Source organism: Ciconia boyciana, chromosome 21, assembly GCF_034638445.1.
Source record: "Ciconia boyciana chromosome 21, ASM3463844v1, whole genome shotgun sequence".
Classification (NCBI taxonomy): Eukaryota; Metazoa; Chordata; class Aves; order Ciconiiformes; family Ciconiidae; genus Ciconia; species Ciconia boyciana.
The window spans coordinates 1,492,237-1,510,430 of NC_132954.1; the positions used below are offsets into that span (position 1 = coordinate 1,492,237).

General features: G+C 43.6%; 1 protein-coding gene across 8 annotated transcripts in view; it reads right to left on the reverse strand.

Annotated features, from left to right (window-relative positions):
• HIVEP3 (HIVEP zinc finger 3) overlaps positions 1-18,194 on the reverse strand; it is a 276,233-nt gene that overhangs the window by 49,556 nt on the left and 208,483 nt on the right. For all 8 annotated transcript variants that reach the window (XM_072885469.1, XM_072885465.1, XM_072885467.1 and 5 more), the window contains one exon: positions 14,045-14,190. In XM_072885469.1, the coding sequence (XP_072741570.1) occupies positions 14,045-14,190 (146 nt within the window). The remainder of the gene's footprint in view (positions 1-14,044; positions 14,191-18,194) is intronic.

Genomic DNA, 18,194 nt, shown 5'->3' on the forward strand with positions numbered 1-18,194 from the left:
ATGCTCAGTTTTGCTGAGACCAAATTATATTCATTTTTATCTCCAGAAAGTTACAAAACCAGCCAGCCTTGCTTATCTTACAATTGTGGCACTTTTCTCAAGCCAGGGAGGGACGCACAGGCTTCTGGGAGTCTCTCATGTGCACTTCTTCATATGGGACATGTGGGCTTGCTTCCAGTTAAGACTCTGCTGGAAGACATGCTGCTGTCTGAAGATGAGGCGACACTAAACCCTGCAAGAATCTGAGACGACTCCTCCTCAAAACCACTTGTCTTTCCCTCTCTCTTAGATAAACATCGAGTGGTAGGAGGCTGCCAACAACCACCAGCGCTCGTGGGATCACCATCCAGCTGGGAGTTCCCTTGACAGGGCCATCTGCAGAGGAACTTGAAGCCATCTGATTCCAGGCACAGTTCATGAACCCACTGCTCCAGATGTGACCTCGGCTGCTGGAGGCTTCAGAGGCTTCTGGTTAAGAGACGGCAGGAAGGCCGCAGAGACTGTCTGTGCAAAAATAACTGGCTGCCGTTACTGCTGACACGTCCTCTGCTCTCCAGCATTTCTGGGCTGTGCAGGAAAAGGAAGACCGTGAAGTCCCCTTCTGAAGGAGGGGCAGGCAGAGTTAGAAGTTATTTTAACTGTCTGCTCTTCACTGCAAGAAATAAAAAACTCCCTAAGCTTCAGCAGAGAGACCCAAGCATGCTTTACGCTGAGGTGCCCCGGAGAGTTGCTGTGTTGCACAACAGCAATGTACTGGGGCCCAGCGGTGCGGGGTCAGAAATTACCGTGACTTTCTCTGCTGGTAAAGTCGAGCTGCAGATTGCAAATGTTCACAGTACAGCACTGGCATCTCCCAGAGCTCTTCTGTTTTCATAGGCTGCTGCCACCTGCAAGTACCCTTTGCAATGTATTAGCAATTTCTTGATTTACCATCAGCATTAATGGTGCAACCATGCAGTAGGGCCAGTTTTCTTTCCTGGGTGCTGCGAGTGAGCTTATTGAGCTCATACACTGACATCCACATAAAGGTCCAATTTGCACAGGCACAAATACCCACAGTTCTTAATGACTGCAACGAGCTCTGCCCATTACTCAGCACCTCGGAAAATTAAGCCCTTCTTTGAGTGATGAGCTCAGCTTTCAGTTCCACAAATTTAGCTCAAGATTCAACACATGAGGAGCTGAATTCATAATAAATTATTGTTATTAATGATACTTTGCAGCAAAACTAGCATGTTTCAGCTCTAAAACTCAAAGCCATTCACAACCTGGGTAAATAGACTAATTATCCTTTATTTGTGCTGTGACCCTACATTCCCACATACACAGATCTCACTGCAGTTCTCAACATTATACCATTTTGGCAAAGAAGGAAAATATCCACAAACCAAGGCAATAACAGAGCCATGCAAAAAATGACTTCCCCCCCTACGTTGTACACCGCTTGAGTAAGCACACTCCAAACGTTACTCAGCCTTTTTGAATTGTTGTGAAAAACTGATCAATCCTTAGCCTAAACTCCCCAAGGCTCTCTTTTATGTACTGCATTTCTCTAGCAGCACTATACCACCATGACATCTGATGCAGGGACCTCGTGCAGTATGGCATCCCTCTCCAGTGACCAACTCCAATTATCTTACAGCCTCCAGGTCTCTCACCCCACAGCAGCTCTCCTGCCAAGCAGAGGGCTGTATTTTTAGTAATGAAGGTCTTTGCTCAGTTCACGTTTGGGAAAGGCTCTTATTTTATCAAAACCAGCTTGCAGGCACAGGCTGCTCTGGCACACTTCAGACCAACGCTTTGCAGATAACCCCACACTCTTTGGTCTTGTGAGGAGACTAAAATACATACAGTTGAATCTCAGAAGAGCAGCATAAGTGCCTAACCTCTTGCAACCTTGAAAACCACATAATTCTGCCATCAAATAGTAAATAAGAATGGCAAGAAATTCACAAACATTGAAAACCACTGGTTTAACTGCTGATCTGCAAAACATGCAAGAAATATTTGCTCTTTGAAAGCGCTACTACTGTGCTGCTAACCCAACCAGGAGTTACACAAACCAGTTCAATGATGTCTGGGGTCTACAAGAAGCCAAAGCACCCAACAAACAGAAAGGTTTATAAAAACTTGACTACGCACATCTGATTATTCCCCCATGTTTGGCATACCAAGTCCTGAATAAAGTTTAGAGACAAGAGCACCCAAGCATTCAGAAACACATGAACTTCCAAGAAAGCGAACCACTGTGCAGAGATGCCAGGTGAACATCATCAGGAGAGTTAGCCAAGACTCTGCCTGTAATCCCCCCATGGAGTACTCCTGCTTCCAATTTATAAAAATCTTGTAATTCTTCAGTCTTATCTTGACACCAGCATGAGCAGCAAAACAGAGCAGCAAAAATACCTTATTAGGTCACACTGCCTTTTGTCTGAGGTTCTACACACAAAGAAGGATGCAGTTACAGTCAGTCTGGATTAATATTTTTCAACACATATGCATGAATTTCTCACATGGTTCTAAAGAGGGACACCACATCCCACCCTCCCTTTTCACTCAATTGATTCTGTGTAACTGCCTGAGCAGCAGGAGGTCCTTCAGGACAGGGAAATTACTTTAAACACTTGCAGTGAGTAATCACAGCTTTTCCCCACTCCTCCATCCTGGAGAAACTGAGCTGGGCTTACAGCCACCTTATAGCACTTCATGATCCAGAGATCATGGGACTCAGATTGGCTACAGCTTTGACATGCATCTGCCTGCACCATGTCCCTAGTGAGCTCCTCCTCAAAAAAAGACTAAAACTAAAAAGCAGGTAAACAGGCTTTATCATAAAAAACTGGAAGCACAACTTTTAAATAGTGAAAAGCAACTTGGGAAGATAGAATATTTAAAAAAAAAAAAAAAAGTTTCTATGCAGCCCTGCCCACCACATCCTTGCAGTTGGATCCTTGCCTCCAGCAACTCACTGGCTTTCTGAGCAGCAGCAGACTCTGCCCATTCCCTCCGGTCCCGCTGGTCTTCTTTCCATCTGCTCCTGCCACGTCCCACAGCCTCTCAAACCTCTTCCCCCTCGAGCAAGCCCAGCAGCATCCTATGAGGAGGAATGATCTCACCTTCCTTCCATGGCATTGCACCTCCCTCAGTTGTGCAGATGAACGATGATATTCATAACCATCAAAGACCCAGTTACATCATGGGCTATATCAGGACAAAGCACACAAGCTAAGCTGCTCTCTTTCCAACAACAAACCGGGAAGAATTGGAAAATCTTTCTTAAATGTAGAGTCTGGCTCTCACAGTCCCACTACTTAAGGATGTAACAGGCTTTACTCAGTTCTTACAAGCATTCTTACCATCAGTATGACTTGTGTGCTCACTTCCAAATTATGCAAAACTTAAAATTTTTCCAGAAGTAGGATTTGGAATCCAAACTGGGAGTGGGGAGTGCTTAATTCCCAGTCTCAGGAACATGGTCCCTCTCTAGGTGAAATACCTAGTCAGTAGATGGATTTCATAGGATTCATGCTCTTAAATGCATGTCATTTTTTTAAAATATGGTTTAGGCACACTTTACTCTCCGACCTCTATCTTTCCATCATGCAGAATGTTCCCAAGAATTTCACATCCCATCTGTCATCACTGGGATTCTCTAGTAGTCAATACTAAAGAGAATTGAAAATCAACTACTACATTTGGGAAGATGAAAAAAAAAACAACCAACAAACCACTGAACAGGAATCAGATTAACATCTGCCTTGAGAAGAGACCTGTCTCCTCAAAAGTAATGTTTTCATCATTAGAAAGGGGCAGAAAAGGAAGTCCCAAAAAGCCAGTTCAGAATTATATTCTCAGAGTCATCTTCCTGCCATTTACCTAGTGGAATATGGATTGAGTAATAGGCAGTTAGGTCTGGGTCTGTCTATTTGAACATCAGGTTTCTAATTGATTGCACAGTACTTGGAATCTATTAAAGGGCTTCTATAAATTACATTTCTGTATAGGACAGGCTGCCTAGATATGCAGATGTTAAGAACTGGCTAATCCTAAGTAAACCTGGTAAAAACGTTTGCCTTCTCAAATTTTCCACTGAATTAATTGTAGAGATTGTGTCACTGAATCAATAAAGTGAAAACCCTATAATCTTGATGTTTGCCACAAGCTCATAAATAGTCTGCTAATATGGAGAGCTTATTATTCCAGACATTTGGCCCATATCAAACAGCGGCTCAGAATAAGACGTTCTGTCATGCCTGCAAATCTGAGATGCAGAAGGACAGCCTAGGTGATCACGGACTTACTTCAGGACTTCACAGGGATTCTTTTACATTATCATTTTCAAACCCCTGACAAAGGAAAGAGTCCAGCTTGCCTTTTACTAAACTGCAAAAAAATGCTTACTCTTATGAAACTGAGGGCATATAGAACCTTGGAAACGCACACACATGAGTGCTATTAACTTGGTACCTGCATACACCCATTCCTATGAGTATGTCATTTTCCCTATCCTGAGATCATCTCTGACCCTCATCCTCTCTTTCTCTTCACTTCTTTGCTGGCACCAACCTGTACCATTTTTCTCTCCATCCCACACCCTCCCTCTTTGTTGTGAGAGCTCAGATCTTCCAGCCTGACCCTCTCCTGCTTGGATAACTGCAATCTCTTACTTTCTAACCAATTTCTACCTCTCTCCATCCCTGTTCAGCTGCCAAAATTGTCTGTCTGATCAAATCACACTCTTCCTTTCCACTGGCTTCCCCTTACCTGTGTGATCAAGGCACTGTGAAATGCTCTTGTGTGTCCCTTCATCTGCTCTTGGATGTCATGATTTCTCCCATCTCATGCACAGCTCTGCTTGGCCAACAGCCCTGGACCTATAACACCCACTGGCACTTTTTGCACCAAATGCTGTTTGTCCGTTTTGCTTTGTATCTTTTCTGTATAAAATGTATGCTAGCAAGCTCACAGGTTACATCCTCAGACTCTACCCACCTGGGAGGACAGGGTCATGTTCCCCACGTTTATCTTCTCCCCCTCTCAAACCCCATACACCTTGTGCCCTCCCTATAGAGAATTATTCCAGAGTAGTGCATGCAGGGTTTCATGAGTGAACCCCAGTCCCATAAATGAGATGAAGTTGCACATAGGTCCAGGAAAGAGGCAATGCTGCAGACTTGTGGAATGGTCTAACCAGCCCCAAGAAGAGACATGAGGTCTAAAAATGAAACACCCACTACTGTCATCCTCGACTTTGCCCCCATTTTTGCAAAAGGATGACTGAGACAGGGAGAGGCAAGGTGATCTCCAGAGTCACAAGTCTCTGGCAGGGCATGGAAGAGACACCCCAAGCGAGGCAGTGCTCTGTTTCTGCTTCTTTGCTTGCAGTGACCTGAACTCACCTTTCCCTGAAGAAGGAAGGAAAATCATGATCTGTCCCACCTCAGGAACCCACTTGCTTGTTGGTCTCAGAGCCTGTAGAACAGAGGCTGCTTCTCTTTATCTACCTGGACTGATCCTAGGATCTACAAGGTGTTATAAGCAAAGTAATTGCTAGAAAAATGCAATTATTAGTAGATTTTTAATTCATTTAGTGCTACAACAGGAGACTGACAAGCCTGGCAGCTGGAGCACTCTTCATTCCCCAAATGAGATGCAGCACAATGCCAGCAAGGCAGGTTTGCCCTAGCCAGGTACCCCAGGCACCTGTGCAAGGCATCAAAGACGTTTTCTTGCTTAATACTGTTTATTAAGTCTGTATTTTTCATTATTTGAGCTGAAAGCAAATGGGAATTCTTGTCTTTGTGTAACACAGAGAAGATAAAAGCCATGGTGAGTGGAATAAGAGGCTGGGGAAACCCTATTGGGAATGCTGGGCTCAGGAAGAACACCATTTTCCACTCAAGGACCACAGTCAGCCTCTGCCCCAACATAACCATGTCACACTGGGAAAGCCCACGGGCTGGCTGGCTGGATGCTTACAGGGATCTTTACTTAGGAGGAAATAAATCCCTGCAGAAAGCTGATCATCCCACACAAGGTCAGAGACGAAACTGGAAATAACATTTTTTAATAATTGGCTGTGGGAAATTAGCATCAAGCTGCATTATGAGTGCCTGCCAGCAGGATGTGTCAAGAAAGCAGGCTGGCTGTACAGGCAAAAATAATTTAGGAAAAATAATAAAGAAAACCAGACAACAACCTAGACTAAATCCTTCTATGTTTGTCAAATTTCCTGGGAAAACAGGAATAAGCTGCAGAATGAACCTAATTTGTCAAGTGAAGTGAGGAGATATTCAGGACAGGAAACTTTAACAATTCCCACTGAAGAAGGAATAATTATTAAGACATTTTAAAGGCATAATATAATCAAGCTTAGCAATAGGTGAGTTTGTGTGTCCCCTCTCACAAACAAGAAAATTGAAGTGTATGGAGGAGAATGACTTATCCAAGAGTCGCAGTGAGTCATGAGTCCACCATCCCCAAATCACACTTATCTGCTCTAACCACCACCATTCGCTGTCTCCGGGATATGTTCAGGAGGCCAGGGAACAGTATGTTCAGGAACTACTCAGCACAAATACAGCTGGTATTAAAGGAAAGCCGTCTCTAGTGCTCCAAGCTGTAGGCACAGGGGGACATCCTGCATTTTGGAGCCAAGGTGGAGATGGTGCAGGGATGGCCGGTCATCACCACACCCAAAGCATGAAGAGCACAGGGGTCCACGAGCTGCAAGTATTTTTTCATCCAGATGTATCAGGGCTAGGATGATAACTGAGAGCGGGTCCACACTTAGTTGACTGAAACATACGCAGGATTTAATGGGTTTTTTTGTACCCGCATCTGTAAAGGGAAACCAAAGGAGGCAGAAAAGAGTAGATTGAATGTGAATGATGCTGATTCACATTGCACAGACCCTTGAGAAATGTTCAGGGAAGGTATCAACTCACAGGTTGCATGTACTATCATAAAAGCAAGGAAAATATAAAGTGCTTCAAGCCCTGAGCTCTGTCCCAAAGACACAACATTTGGGATCTTGCATGAGGCTCCAGCAGTGGTTATACAACCAGAAGCTGCTCCCAACAGAAATTAATAACCTGTTTTAAAGTTAATAACCCGAGGTTACTTCTATATTATACAAGGTTACTTATACAAGAGCTCTTGGCATGCAGCACCATCTGCTGAGTGGCAGGTTCGGGAACTGGCGCTGTTACAGAGTCGTCCCACACTTTCCCTCCGAAAGGAAATCTGTCAGCTCTCCCAGACACACCGGCTCTTATCTAACACATCTCAGCAGCAGCTCAAAGGAAGCAGATAGGCTGAGGTGTCCAAAGTTGGAGTCAAGCAAGTTATGCCTTTGCTTTGCTGCTCTCTGCACTGACTCTACCTGCAAACTTCTCACTTTCCTCCTCTTCCGTGCACTGACTCCTGCTGTCTACTGTGCTGCTCCTGATCCAAGAAAAGATTTCCTGAACAGACCACTGAAAAGAACTGATTTTTCAGTTTGTCTACTCCCTGAGTTACCAGGGGAAAATATTTTTTTTAATTAAACCCAAAATTAAAAGGAAAAAAAAATGCAAATTTTCATGAAGACATGGGGAGAAAAGAGCATTTGCTTCAAGCTGAATTGAACCTTTTCTTCATATTAGCTTTTAAGTATATTTTAATGTGAGAATGCAATGATTTTCAAAGCAAAAAGTGCATATTCCTTTCATTTGAAAACATTTTTTCTCTAGTTGCTATTTTTCTCTGCTGCTATTCCTGAATGTATCTTTCAAGCAACCTTTCTCACTGCCTGCAAACCTGTCTCTTCAAACAATTTCTTCTTTCATCTTGTCAGCATCAGTAAAATTCACAAATCCATCCTTCCTTAAATTGCCACCCTGTGTCTTGTCTCCTTTGGATTGTTAGCTTTTTAAGCAGAAAACGTGCTTTGCTTGTGCTACAAAAAAAAAAAAAAAGAGAGTGTAAACGTATGGTGCTCAAAAGAGACCTTATGTTCTTTTAACAGGAATGAGAAATGAGGCTTGTCCTTCCCCACGTATGGAGCACGGTGCCTGGGCGCAGTCCCAGTACCCGCAAGGACGGATCCTGGTGAGTGTGAGCATCATGACCCTTCAGGCTATACCCAAACCCCATGGGTATGGACCACCAGAAAGCCAGCCTCTTAGAGGGAAATGGAGACTGGCTACTTTGGTGGGGATTCCTGGAGAGCTGCCAGCATCTGCTACGACATGTTTTTTTTCATATGAGCATTAACAAAATCAGGGTATGCTCTTCCCTTTTCCCAGCATCCCCAACACAAGCTGGTTAATCATTTTCAGATCTGCCTAGGCAACAGGGCTGTCCCTGGTAGTCTCAAAGCCAGTGGCATGAAAGCTCTCCTCTCCATTTGTTGTAAAGTCCTATCTGAAAAACAAACAAAAAATTCCACATATAAGAAACACTTTTTTTTTTTTTAAAGGTCCTTTACAGAAGCAGGATAAACACCTGTGCACAAGCTGATGCTTGAATCTTTAAACTCATGTTTCAGAGAGCAGCTTGACACATGCAGGACCAGATTTTCAGAAGGCCTGTGCAGCCACAGGGCTGCCCAAATGGAGCACAGCAATGCCTGTTCAGCACTTCTCAAGACAGGGAAAATCCAGCAACCAAACCCCACAAGATGCTCAAATTAACGTCAAGCGGTCAGTCTGGCACCACTAGCCCTAATGAAAATGTTTTAACACCAATTTCTCCCTTCCGTGCAAAGCAGACAGTCTCAGGAAAACCCCTTCCACTTAAAAATGCAAATTACAGGAATTATTTGCTTACATCTAGGAACAGAGCACAGAGTAAAATATTACTATTTAATAACAGCCTTGCTTCGCAGAGATATATACCCATTTGAGGCACTGCCCTGAGGCTGTGAAGTGAGTTCACCTCCAGGCTTCAAGTAGGTTTGCAGGTAAATGAAGGAGCATCAGCCGTTAGCTCACACTGGTGCACACGGCAGCTGGATGTGCTACAGACATGTGCTTGCTCAGATTCATCCTTTGCTGGTAACGTGCATGCTCAAATTAGTGTCTTTGGGATAAATGAGTCCTTTAAAAATAAACATGGTGAATTCTTAGAACGCATCTAAGCAGCAAAGGAAATCCCCTGAACGAACCGGGTCTGATGCAGGGTTTGGAGTTACACGCTGAGAAACTTTGCTTGTTTAACAGAGAGGCTTTCTCTAGGGTAATAAAACTCTCACATTGCTGTGCCAGGGATTTTCCATTAGGTGTGTGTCAGCGAGTGGTGGGAGCTGCAGTTTCTGTGGCCGGTCATAGAAATGGAGTGAGATCACCCCGGAGAAGCTGACCACAGATCCCAGTGAGTCCACAGTAGCAAGAACTGAAGAACTGGGAAGAAGGCTGGGGGAAGGGAGGTTTGCATACAGCTAATGGGTCCCCCAAAGGTTTTTTTTTTTCCCTTATGCATCCACTAATTAGCAGTCACGTTCGAGTCTGACAAAACAGTCCCAAGGCTTCTCCATTTTCCTTCAACCTAGGGGAAAGTCTCTCGCTAGACAGGCTGAAGCAGATGTGCAGCTCCATCGTCTTCCTGCCTGCCCAAAATCCCATAAGCAGCCCTGCAGCATGGAGACAAAGGGCAGCACAACACAGCACCCTCTCCCCCTCCAGCCCCGGGGTAGAGCTGCTCTCTAGGGAATGCAATGGTCAAACCTCATACAATCCCCCAGTATTTGTACTGTACTAGGCAGAAGGGGCTTTGCCCAGGCTCAAGGGAACAGTGATTTAAGGTGGGGGTTCAGGACCCCAGTTCAGAAGATCCTTTGGCTGGTGAACCTGCAACTCTCTTACTTATGGGTGAGGACAAAGAGTGAAGGTCTTGGATTCATATCTGAGTCAGACCAAACCGATGACTAGAGCAGCCTGCGTCACACAAGCACTATGAGCATCTTTCTTAAAGTTAAAAGATACACTACATTACATCACCATGGGTTCTTCCTGGTCATGTGTGGATTTGTACACATGAGATGGTGTGAAGGGGAGGTATTTTTTAAGGTGGGAATGCAAGGATACTTGGGTCTGCAACCATAAGGTTGCAGCCATAAGCTTTTTTTCCCTAAAGAGGGAAAAAATGGAACAGTTTTCCGAAGAGAGCCTTCCTTTTGATGTAGTTTTCATTTTACATGACACTGGTTTGGGGATGTCAGTTAAGGTTAGTGGTCTTTAACCTTCTATATCTTGGTATTGCTTTCCCTACTAGTTGCAATCAACTAGTGCAATAAGCCAAGTGATAGGCCCCACAAAAGTACAGAGAGTTGGCTATGAAATAGAAGAACATATATTGACTGCAACTACCCCTCTACTATCAGATTTCATCATGGTAATGCTAATGCACAGTAAACAGGCAACATTCCCCTGACAAGACCATGATACCATCACAGACCTCACTCTCAAATTAGGTCGATACTAATCTACAGTTTCATGATGTAAGATTTCAGAATGGGCCTGGTGCCTCCAAAGTACCAGAATGGATTTATGAAGGTGACACAGAGGCACCAAGGAATCACGGCACTTCTCCTGAAGCAGTGCTGGACAGATTGACCTTCAAAGATCATTTTCACTGCTCAAAACCACCAAAATATCCCTCAGGACAAGTCCAATGGATGTTTTTATTAGCTCCTTCAGGAGTACAAACATTGACCTGGTTGCTTAATGGCATGGTTCTCTCGAACACAACCTAATGAGACTGTGCAGCACCCAGCCTATGCGTGGGATGTTAAACGACTCCCACCTCCTTTGCAGTCAAGTGCATGGGGTATGCTCATGGGGCGGGGGGTGAACGCTGGTTGCAATGGAGATATATCCAGTCTTACGAAATTTCGGGACTGCAAGTAAAAAGCCACTGCTGAAATTACATATGGAGTGATTTTAAAACTTGCTCTCTAAGATAAATTTGTTCTTTAAACAGGAGCCCAACAGAAAACTCTGTGGATCCCGTCTACAGTTAATTGTGGAAAAGTCAAGGCAGAACTACACACGTCCCTCCTGCAGTCCCCAAGAAACCAGAGGCACAATACAAAGGGACTACAGGTCCTCTTCTTCACAGGAGACCAAGGGAGGTAGATGCTGAAATGGCTGGGTAACTCAACGGGAGCTGAACACCTCCACCACGCAGGTCCTCTTGACAGCCCCAGTGGCTGTCACATCCTGAATAGTCACATCCTGAGATCGCACCACAGGGGCTGACTCACATCCTTCATGCAAAGGGTGATGAGGCAAGAAACTTAGCCCCAGCACACCCCATGCATGGAATTACTGAGCCTTGATCCTAAATCCAGGTATGAATGTACCTCAAGGCTCAAGGAATCTGCAAGCTGCTGTTTCCAAAACACTTCCTGGTGGGTAAACACAAGCAAAGCAACCATCCACTTTCATAGCCAGGGAGGAGACATCTTCAAATGAGAGAGACTTTGCAAGGGAAGCCAAGCTGCTCCACACACTCTAAGAGCCTCTGGCGGGTTCAACGGTTTGTTCCTTAAAAATGGGCAATGGGTATGATAAAAGTATGAAAGCTGGCTTTTCTCGTCTTCTCTGAAGGCCAAGAAATATGATTCTAGCTGGCAAGCTGGACAGCAGCAGGGAAAGTAGCACAGCTGGTCCTGGCAGTGCTATAAGCAATGTAGCAATGGGGGAAACACAGCTATAGGATTGGGGAAGCCAGAAGCCTGTACAGAGGGAAAAGCAAGTGTTGAAAATGGCAGTGAGAAAGGCAAGCGCTCTAAAGAAATAAAAACTGAGGGGAAGAAGGAGCTAAAAGAGCTGCAGCAAGTTCACCTTTTGTGGGAACATTTGAATTTTTTTATAATCTCCTTCCTTGGTTGGGGCAACAAAGCATGGGATAGCTCCAGAAGATTTGAAACCAACTGCATCCCACTGGAAGGATGGGTTTAGCCAGCAGCAGACCATGTGAAACCAATAAATAAGGGGAAAAATGAGACAAGGAGGAAATTTTTATGGGGAAAAAAAAAGATGATGACATAATGTCTTGAGAATGGATGCACTTTTTGTAAAACATTTTCAAGAGATGGCCAGGAAAGGGGTCTGATCCATTTAATATCTTGCACAAAGCACTAGGCACCCTGAGGATTCATCTGCAGGCTTGTTCCTTCACTGCAAGAAAATATCCTCGCAGACACAAGCTGCTGAGGCTGAACAATTCGACATCAGAAACCTTGCGGCAACTAGGCATGGACCACCAGGTATGCACCGAGCACCTCGGGAGAACAGCCTGTCCTGCCTAACCTCTTAACAGTGCGTATGCCATGTAATTTAGATATAAAATTTATTTCTGCGACCTGGTGTGTTACATTAGTGCCTGTGCTTGGCATTAAACAGCTACTATATTCTGTCTCACATCCAGAAGGATGGCTGCCTTAAGTCAGTACTACAGGAACTTTAAAATAAAGCATAGCATACGTTCAGGATGACTAATACGTTCCCTGATGCTGGCTTACACAGAACATGTTGGAAAAGTTGCTTTATTTTGTGTCTGTCTAGAAAATGTGAATCCACATCCGTTGTGCTGGGCTCAGGGACACAGACAGCCTCCCCGCATGAGCACAGGGACGTGGAGACACAGCTCGTTTCGGTGGGGGCAGTCGGGGAGCAGCCAGGACCGAGCACCCCCACGTCTATCCCCAAAAAACCTCCATGGAGCTGCTCTGCAAGGGGCAGGGTGATTTTCATTTGTGTTAATGATGAGTCTCTTTAATCACGTCTAGGAAGGAGTCCAAGAGTCCTCCTGAAACGTCCGCAGCTCTGGGACAACCCAGTCGAGGGGAACGGAGGCTTCTTCTGGGCTTTAAGCAATAAAACCCAGTGGTCAGTTAGTCCCATGGGTCCTATCTGCTACAGGAGGGTGATGGCAACGTACCGAACCCATCGTATTGCTCAGTCTGTTGCCTTCCTGCCATTCCCTGGCTCCCTCTCTAAATCACTTCAGGTCATAACCATTAGAGGTTGCCACTACTTTAGCTCCCTGCATTCACCATTCACTACCGACACATATCTAAACCTGAGCTGGGCTCATAGTGCCTACGTCTGGGTGAGAGGTGAGTTGTCCTGAACAAACAGGCAGGTTTCCTTTCCCAAAGCACTATTTTACTCTTCTGTTAGCTAGTTTGATCATTTGCTAATGACATATTTTAAAATAAAAGCAAACTTCAACCGGTAACAGGAGAAAACCGCAACCACTAATTAAAGCCTTTTTCTAACACACAAAAAACAAGACCACCCAATAGCAAAAGCAGAACTGATGAATCCTGCTAGGGATTTCTTACATCTTTTTGGCCCCCTCTGCAACACACAGGAAGGATGACCTTGAAGTACGAACTTTAATTGTCTCCCACATACATGCTACTTATTAGCTCATTTTTTATTTTTGAAAAGATAAACAGTAGTATTAGACCAGTGCTGAATTACTGAAGAGTACTCTGAATTACCTGGAGCTGAGAATTAAGATATACATCAAATTTAGATCTTGCATCCATTCTGGTTTGAGCTACTTTGGTTGGGTGGGATTAAAATCATATAAATACAATCCTTCTTTTCTCCCCAACCCAAAGCCCAGGTATCAGAAAAGATGTCCCCAAATCCTCCTTATAATTGTAACAACCATTAGGAACATAATTTTCAGGAGAAAGCTCTGGAAAGATTTAGAAGATATGGAGTACACCCCTGTCACATCAGAGACAGCTACAGGACGTGTTTGTGCTCTTCAGCCATCTTCACTCAACCACCCACTCAGAAAAGAGATCGAGGTGCTTGCTAAATTGAAGAGAGCTCAAACAAAGGAAATTAATGCAGTCTGGAGTATTTACTGATCTCAAGGGCCAGGTTTTTACAGTGGCTGTGGAAAGTAAGCCAAAATCCAACTATATCTGGCCTTCTCCTGCTCACCTCCACGTGGCACCTTCACTGACTTGCCATCATTGTTATCAGTAGCTCCTATACAATGTGACACAAAGAGAGAAATAAAATGAGACACTTACCCTCCTTCAAAGATCTTGATCCTGACTGGCTCCCCCCTTTTGGTTACAAGAGCCTCCTCTTCTGATTTTCCTCTTTTATCCTCTTCCTTCTCAGCTCTAGTTATATCTTTTCGACCTTCATTAGAAAGGAGCGAAGGCAAATGAACCTATCTCCCCAAAAGAGCAAAACAATCATTGATTACATACAAAATCACTCTAAGACAGACACAGACCAAACAGCCTCAGAAAGAGCCACCAACCTACCGCACATGCTGCTCCTGACAGCTAAGTGCAGTAATTAGGACATTCTCTTAACAAACAGGGCCTCTGCTTCGGGATTTTGAACCCTGCTGGTTATGATATACAGAGATCGCTTACAAGTTTTTAAATCTCCCCTTGCATATGGTGGCTCAATATTATCCAGCTCTTGCCAACTGGAAAACTGAGGCATAAAGAGAAGGGCCTTGGCTGGGATCACTCTAAGCATGTGGTGGAGCCATGGGTCTCTGTTCCTAAATGCACTGCTCTGTCCTTGGATAATCCTCTCTCTAATATATGCATCTACAAAGGTCTAGTGAGGAGGCATCTGTAGAATTCACATATTTAACCTCAACCTTTGGGTTTCCCCCACATACATACACATTCACACAAATTTGGACATTAGCCTTCTAAACTTGATATAAATCACTTGACAGTCAAAGCTCTCGGGTGATTTCCTTTCACCGAAACCCTGTTGCCAAGGGCACAGTACAGAGAAAGCCACAAAACCAACGGGAGAAAATAATCCTCAACCTCCCCAGATGTTCCCAGGGTGAAATTTGCTGTTTCACTGTTAAACCAGCCACCCCTTGTTTAGACCCAAGTTTAAGTCATGCACTGACATCTCATCTAGCATGTTTAATGTCATTTGTTATAGCATATGGACCTAAACATTAGAGCTGCCTCTCTAGCTCTGTACGATGCAAGGGGAGCTCTCCACACCTGGAATGAAATCTTGGGATGTTTCCCCCCTACAACCTAACAGTACAAATAACAGGGGTCTCCAAAGCTCCGAAAGAGGAAAGCAGATTGCCTTTCACCCATGTTACTTTTTACACAAATGCAAGAATATCTTTGAAGCTAAACTGAATTACTCATATCCTCACTTTATATATAATTTATGGGAAAAGACTAAAGGCATTTGAGAGATCAGGGTTATTAGAGGGATTTTGGCCTGAACATAGCCAACAAACTGGCAGAAGTCTAAAGCAGAACTGGTCACCCTTAACTCTTTACAGTTGCTGGAAAGAGTAGCAGCTCTCAAGGGTGATTCATCTGCCCTACCTTAGACACTTATCTTAAGGGCGGAATGAATCACCCAAGAGGTGCCTCTTTGTCTCCCATGGTTATACGGGAAGCCAAGAGCGACTAGCTCAAACTAAGACATGTAAAATTCAGTGGGATGTAACCCAGCCTCCACAGCAGCATGCTGCTGGTATGACCATCAGATTTGCAGCAGGAGGTGGGATGGACTCATTAAAAAGTAGCTTTGCAAAACTGAGGTTAAACATTTCAAATTTGCCCAGTATTTTCAGGAGGTCAGCTTAGAGCATCAAATGCACCTGGGAATGCTCTCTGCCCCTGGGGCCAGCTTGCACAGATTAGCCCATGTCCACACCATCAGACCCACATGCCCTTCCTAGATGCCTCCTGGGAATGGTCCCTGTCCTGTCCTGTCCTATCTCCCTAAACATGCCCAGACATTGCTTGGCAGAGGGCTGTCAGCCCAGGACAGAACTGTGTCAGGAACCATTTTAACAATTTAACAGCAGAAACAGTCTCAAGCTGGTGTCTCTGGGCATGGAGACGTCTGTGCTCAGAGGAAATCAGTGGCAGGAGACACACCGAGCACCTTCAAAAAGTAAACCTTGGCCATTATGACTTCACCTCCTGATATGAGCTACACGCTCGTAACAATGCTAATGATAACCTTCCCAGTTCAGTTCCTTATTTACTGAGGAATACAAAACAATTGACTTTCTAGATGTAGCATGAGGTTTATTTATTACAACTTTCAAAAGCACAAAACATAGACAGATGAAAGGCACCAGAGAGAGCCAAAATCATACAGTCACTACTATCCCCTTTTACAATCTCGTTTAATTTACAAAGTGTGTAAGCCCGATACAGTGTAATTAGCCATCCCTACATGCACGCTGGAGCCTACAGTCACTTCGGAATTGATCTGCTCAGTAAATCCCACTGGTAATTTAAAAACCAAGCCAAGTACGTAGATAGTATATACAGTACTACTGCTTGCTGGTAGCTTGCTACATGCATAATTGTACAAAATATTAGAGCTGTTTTACATTTTCTGTTGTGTTGACTGACAACTTGTAGTTACATAAAGAAGAAAATATTTAAAGGAAATAGCTAGAGCAGAGTTAACTGAAGGTTGAACTTTCAACCTTTGATTGATGCTACTACTATGCAGCTCCTGTTAATCGCATCTTCCTGAGTAACCAGCAACACTACTTCCTAATCTGTGCCAGTCATATGTATTTCAAAAACTAAAATGAGGATTTCATTCCCACTGATCATCTAATCAAAAATTATTTCCCTGCTTGGCATAAGGTCAATTTATCTCCATTGAAATTAACATAATTTTTGCAAACCCCACTCCTTTAAGCAGCAGGCATTAATATTAGATTTAGGCTACACCATTTTCTAGGTGAAAGAGTTTGGCAGGACAAACTCTTACTTTTGCAAATTGTACCATGAAAACCTTAACTTTCACCACCAGTCAGCTTATAGGGTTCTGTCTAAAAGATTTTTGAGTCTTCTGAGCAAACGCATGCAGTGAAATATGTATTTTGATGACTAAGGGCTGAACCATTCCTGTCTAGAGCTTAACCTTTAACTTCAAGGTATGAGGGTCTCGTATTTCTGAAACACACACTTGGTGTGCATTTTAGCACCATGTCAAAGAGCAAAGCTCAGAGGAGCACAGGCACTTCTAGTAGAAAATGAAACCAAGGATAGTAAGACACCGTTCAGACAAAATCCTTTGAAAAAGAGTGCATAAATATCAAGCATTAGTGTGGTTATTGCACTGCACAGGTAATTATCTGCCTCTATGTCCCTAGAAATTCTGTCTTTTGGATTTCTGCAGAAAAATGATGGAAACTCTGAATAGAAATAAAGATTTATTGAATCAAAGTGACTCTACTGTGTATTTTAAGACATATTTATAAGCAGCAGCTGCAGCAGTGATTATGATAAATTTAATATTCAGAGTTCATTTCATGATACAGAAATAAAATGAATAATCCATCAATATAAATTGACTTGCGATGAACATCAAATTGCAAAATCTTTAGAGCAATTCTGTTTGCTAATCTACGTGAACATGATCTGGATTAAAGGGATCTGTATGGTGCAGCATTAACCAAGAGGGGAAAAGTCTGGCCTCAAAATGAGATACAAAACACTAGGCAGTGACCAGAAGTGTCTTAAAGACTTCTCTGCCCATATGGCCAATGCCTCTGGTGAGCTCTGCCCCTGTGAAGCCGTTTGCCTTGCCCTCCTTAACTCTAAAGTCCGGTACAAAATATCCTTAGATACTTGGAAAAGCAGGTGGACAGCTAAGGACATTAATTAAATGGACTAAACAACATGGGTGTTTTAACAAGACTCCATGTCTAACCTACTGAGGCACTTTTATAAATGTCACTGCATGCCTTTACACTTCTTTGGGGGCCTAAATACACTTGCAGATCTCCCTTTAATATTTTTAAATACTTTTAAGCATGTCTCTCCATGTTCATTAATGTAAGATCAGTAGATGCACAACCAGACAGAATCCCATTTGCCCAAGGTAATCCTTTTTCGTTTATAACATGCAAAATGTAGGGAATTATAACAGCATTTATTAAAAAAAAGTTGTAAAGCTATTTGAAATATCAAGACAAATGCAAATCAAGTCTAATCCTTTTTGCTTGAGCAGTGGCAGTTCATGGTGCGGTGGTGATTCCTACATGCTCTTTTGATTACAAGGCAAGTAGAAACTGGAGAAAAGAAATATGGCACATTGCCTTGCAGCAGGCTTGCCTTTTTTTTTTTTTTTATTACAGTGGGGTTTAGCTTCTTCATTCTAAAAGTTTCACTGAGAACAAGTGCTTACCAAACTGAG